This window comes from Sminthopsis crassicaudata, chromosome 6 (genome assembly GCF_048593235.1).
Source record: "Sminthopsis crassicaudata isolate SCR6 chromosome 6, ASM4859323v1, whole genome shotgun sequence".
NCBI classification, from domain to species: Eukaryota; Metazoa; Chordata; class Mammalia; order Dasyuromorphia; family Dasyuridae; genus Sminthopsis; species Sminthopsis crassicaudata.
In genome coordinates this window covers 2,926,450-2,931,532 of record NC_133622.1, presented here as the reverse complement: position 1 = coordinate 2,931,532, position 5,083 = coordinate 2,926,450, and the positions used below count along the sequence as shown (strand labels likewise).

The 5,083-nt window shown below is 55.6% G+C and overlaps 1 protein-coding gene across 1 annotated transcript; it reads right to left on the bottom strand.

Annotated features, from left to right (window-relative positions):
- Positions 1-2,015: 2,015 nt before the first annotated feature.
- On the bottom strand, positions 2,016-4,619 carry DRD5 (dopamine receptor D5). Its single transcript, XM_074273777.1, has one exon. It carries the CDS (start codon positions 4,262-4,264, stop codon positions 2,870-2,872), a length of 1,395 nt encoding a protein of 464 aa, XP_074129878.1. The 5' UTR covers positions 4,265-4,619; the 3' UTR covers positions 2,016-2,869.
- Positions 4,620-5,083: the final 464 nt, after the last annotated feature.

The following is a 5,083-nucleotide window of genomic DNA, read 5'->3' as shown; positions in this document are numbered from 1 at the left end:
CTAACTGATTGTGTGGGTGGACTGAGAATAGAAAGGGAAGAGTCAGAGATGACTTTTAAACTTGGAGCCTGAATGCATAAATAAATAATAGGATCAACAAGACTTGGGCTAGAGGAGTAATTTATCATAATGCAAACATTTACAACAAAAAGCAATTTGAGCTTAAGACCACTGCTCCAAATTCTATTCTTTCAGTCTCCCAATGTCCCAACCCCAGGCTCCCTCCCTACCCTGCGATCTCCTGTCCAAGTCACCTGCAACTTAACCTTGTCCATCTACTAAACGTGTTCATTTGGTGAGCTCTGATGTGTTTTTGTGTGACCCTGCACTAGTCACTGTGAGATCCCAAGCAGGATCCTCTATGTGCCCCCCCACACTAAAAAAAGCACAGATCTTATGCCATTACGTACTTTGTATATGTCCCATCTCCTAAAACAGACTACATGCTCCCTGGGCCTGGGACCATGCCCCATTCCCTCTGCATCCCCAGAGCATCTTGCATACATTCTGGCAGGATGACGATGATGATGATGATGATGATGGGGTCCATGTGGCATGAGTCAACAAGAATCCTCTCTAGTTGTCTTGCAGACCTATGGCTCTATGAATCATAGAGTAGGTTGAGGATCGGCCCCGATAGACAGGGCAGAACGATCACAACAATTCTCTGAATAAAATACTGGGGACTCGGTGCACTAAGTGGCAATCATAGCATCAGACACTGGGCTAAGCAATAATGGCATTTGATCAATATCTGCCGAATGAACAAACAAATGCACTTACTGAGGCACACTTAACTGCAGGAGCAGTCTTAGCAATATTCATTTTTTTAACAACTTCATGGCAAGATTGGCTGAGTTCTCGGGCAGCAAATTCTGCATCACTACAGAAAAATGTTTCCCCAGATCTTGAAATGAGCCTCAGCATGAGATTTTGCCATAACAACCAGAAGGAAAAAATCCCCCAAATAATATTTTTCTCCAGACAGTACAGTCGATAGAATCAGCCCAAGCATGTCCTGACGTTGTGAAAGTATTATAACACTAAGGCCACTGGATTGGGATAAGGAGATCTAGCTGACAGTCCTAGCAAATTCTCTGTGACTTTGAACATGGCATTTCTCAGGATCCTCATCGGGAAAATAAAAGGATTGGCCCAAATAATCCCTAAGGTCCCTCCTACGTAAATATCAGTTATTATTTCCAGTTCTGATGCTCTGTGTTCTTTCTTCTAACCTTCTACCTTCCTGCTACCATTCTAAGATTTTCTGGAAGTAAATATATGCAATAGAAGAGAAAACAGGATTGTCCCCGACACTAAGGAAGCCAGGGGTAGCACTTTCAAAGGCTGAAAATAAAATTGTTTTCAAAAGGCAAGAAATTGATTAGCTGTTTTCCAGAAGACTGATTCAAAGTTGCGATTTATGTGGAAGCACCCCTTCACATCTCACTTCCTTCTATTAATAACCCCTGCATTCATCATCCATCACAATAATAACTTGCTCTCAATCGGGATGATTCTGAGATGAAATATAGTCTCTTCCCCGTGTAAAGCACTGCAAAACAAAGCCACTGAGCAATTTTTTTAAACACCACAATCGAAAGATTTTCAAATACCATATAGTCTCACCTTTGGTGCCTTTATCTTATTTTAAATGGACTTTATATTCTCGAGCACAAGAGACAGTTCGAGGCAGTGGATGGAGAGCCAGCTTTGGAGCCAGGAAAGCCTTGTGTTCTAATCCCCCTCTGACCTATACGTACTGGGTGACTGACTCCTCAGTGCTTTAGGCAGTCTAAGGACGGAAGGATTGAAGGTGGCAGCCTACTCAGGAAGAGAATGTCCTCCACCGATGAAATCACAGTCCACCTCCTCTGCCCTTAAATTCTCATCAGCTCCAAAGGAAAAGTTCCATTAAGACAGTAAGGCTTTATTGAACCTCTATAAGCATACCCATTTCCAAGCTTTTTCGAAAGAGCAATTAATAAGTCACAATATTTTTACACTCACCAAGATTAAAAAGCAAATGAACTCTTTTAATCATATTTAATTTCGATGCAGTGTTTTAGCATAATTTGGGAAATCAAATGCATATATCTAGAACATCATCTTCACCATTATGACTATTTTTCAGGGGAATAATTCATAGAAATACAATGAAAATTCAATGCCTGGCAAATGGGCTTTTGCTACAATAAATCTACCGTGGGTTTGCAGCACTGATTCCGAACTATAGCACAGACACATAACACAGGGCAGAGCTCGCATCCAGCCAGCCCCCAGCTCAAAACGCAAATAGCATGAAGAGGCAGATTGAAAGCAATCATCCGCTCCTGTGCACAACTTTGAGGCAGAACTGTCTGCGAACCTAAGAGCCAGCTGTTTTTGGACAAGGAAAACATCTTAAGAAAAAAAAAACCACTGTACAAAAACTGGTTCCTAGAATCCTAAGGAAGGAAGGACCCCACCTTGAAAATTGGGACGATGAAGGAAAGATAACCCCTTATCAACATAGCGTACACTTAGTCCTTCGGAGCCAGTCGGGCAGGACCCCACAGCCCCTAAGGAAATGCCAGAGATTGCACTAACACAGCAGAACAGCCGGGGACTCGGAGGCAAATCACCCCACTCCATCTCGGTCTCTGGTGTTTTAAAACCAATGGAAACACAGTTTGGGAAAAGCGTGCTTTCATGTCCTCCCTGATGCTGAAGAAACAAGATGGAGGGGCCGAAGTTCCCCCCTTCACTTCCACGGCTGAGCGCTCCAGACCCCAGAGGGAAACCCAGAGAGGGCACGGGTCACCTGGCCAAGCCCGGCAGCAGGTGTGCCTTTGGGTTTATGTGCCCCGCTCCCAGCGCAGATGCCAGTTTAATGTAAGCCGTTTGGAGTGGAGGGCGTGATTCTGTCCAGGGAGATCTCCCCTCCGCAGTCCAGCTCGCAGGCTGAAGCGGTGGCCAGGTCAGGATGGGGGGAAGTCTGGGAGATGGGGGCCATCCTGGCGAAGGGCCCGGCCTCGTGGCCGCTGCCAGAGTCCACGGCGTTGGGGATCATGTGGACCCAGGCGCTGGCCGTCTCCTTGGGGAGCCCCGTGGCCTGGTGGTAGGAGATGAGCTCGTTGCTGACGTTCACCGTCTCCACCGGGGTCCCGGCACAGAAGCGGCCGCAGCCCAGCAGCCTGGCGAACACCTTGCGGAAGTCGGCGTTGAAGGCGTAGATGACGGGGTTGAGGGACGAGTTGGCCCAGCCGAACCACACGAAGACGTCAAAGACGGTCTCGCTCACGCAGGGGAAGCCGGCTCGGGGGTCCCCGGGCCTGTCGCAGAAAGGAACCATGCAGTTGAGGATGAAGAACGGCAGCCAGCAGCAGACGAAGACCCCCATGATCACCGACAGGGTCTTGAGGACTTTGGTCTCCTTCTTGATGGAGGTCTTGAGGCTGCTGTGCTGCTGGCAGGCGGCGCGGCTGCTCCGGCAGCTCTGGGCGTGCTCCGCGGCCCTCTCCAGCGAGGAGATCCGGCGGATCTGCACCTGGGCGATGCGGTAGATCCTCGTGTAGGTCACGATCATGATGGCCACCGGGATGTAGAAGCTGACCAGGGACGAGGAGATGGCGTACGTCCTGTTGAGACTGGAGTCGCAGTCCCGGGGCCCCTCCCCCCCGGGGGTCGCATTGCCGGAGGGCGGGGGCGGGGACCGGTCTGTGGCCCACCCGCCCCGCTCTTTGTGCCAGTTGAGCTGCACGGGGATGAACGAGATGAGGACGGACAGGGCCCAGGCCGCGCCCACCATGACCAGGGCCACCCTCGGGGTCATCTTGCGCTCGTAGCGGAAGGGGCTGGAGATGGCCCAGTAGCGGTCCACGCTGATGACGCACAGGTTGAGGATGGAGGCGGTGGAGCACATGATGTCAAAGGCCACCCAGACGTCGCAGAAGGCCCCGAAGGGCCAGTAGCCCGCCACCTCGGCCGCCGCCTTCCAGGGCATGACCAGGAGCGCCACCAGCAGGTCGGACGCGGCCAGAGACACGATGAAGAGGTTGGTCACCTTGGAGCGCAGGTGCCGGTAGCGGACGATGGCCGCGCACACCAGCACGTTCCCCAGCAACGTCCACAGGATGAGCAGCGCCAGCAGGCTGCCCGTGACTATGTGCGCCGGCCCCGGGGGCCCCCGGCCGGCCCCGCCGGCCCCCGCCGCGGGCAGCTGCAGCTGCAGGAGCAGCAGCGGCGGGTACAGGGTCCGGTTCCTCCGGGGCGGGGAAAGCATGGCGGGGACTGGGGCGCGCCGGGCACCGGGAGGCACGCACTTCGCCCGAGTGCCCCCGCCGGGGCCCCATGGGCGTCCCCCTCCCCCCCCCCGGCCCGTGCGCCCCACGGGCAGTGCCCCGGGGCCCGGGGCCGCGCCGCTGTCCAGCCGCGGCTTCGGGGCTTGCGCCGGCTGTCAGCGCCGGACGCGGAGCGGGGAAGCGCCTTAGGGGCCGAGCGGCGGCTGCCGGGCTGGGCTCTGCGCTCGCCTCCGCTCCGGTGGCGCTGGGAGGTGCCCGGGGCTCGGCGCCCCGCGCTCCTGGCCCCTCGGGGAGCGTGCCGCCGGGGGAGACGCTCTCCCGTGCCCTGCCGCCGCTCTCCGCCGCTTGCCTACCTTCCCCGCCCTGGGCTCCGCGAGCGGCCCGCGCGCTCCTCGCGTCCGGCGGTGGGGCGCCCTGGGCGGTGGGCCCGGGGGCTGCCGAGTCCCGCAGCGGCCGGAGAGCCGAGCTCCCGGTGGCTGCCGCCGCCGCTGTGGCTGCGATCGGAAGTGGAGAAGGAAGAAAATCAAGAACCCCCCCAACCCCCCCAGTCCGCCTTGCATGGGAATAACGCTCTCCCCGCCGCCTCTCCGCTCCCTTTTTCCTCCTCTACTCGCCCTCCCCCTTCCCCCTCCCCACCCCCCTTTTCTCTCTCCCTCCCTTTCCCCTCCTCCCCCCTCCCCCCTCCCCCCTCCCTCCCCCTCCACCTGTACCTGTGGGGCCCGGGTGTCCCGCCGTCTACCCCCTGGGCGTCCTAGCGGCAGCCGCGGAGCTGAAGTCAGCGGTTTGGGCTAAAGGGGAGC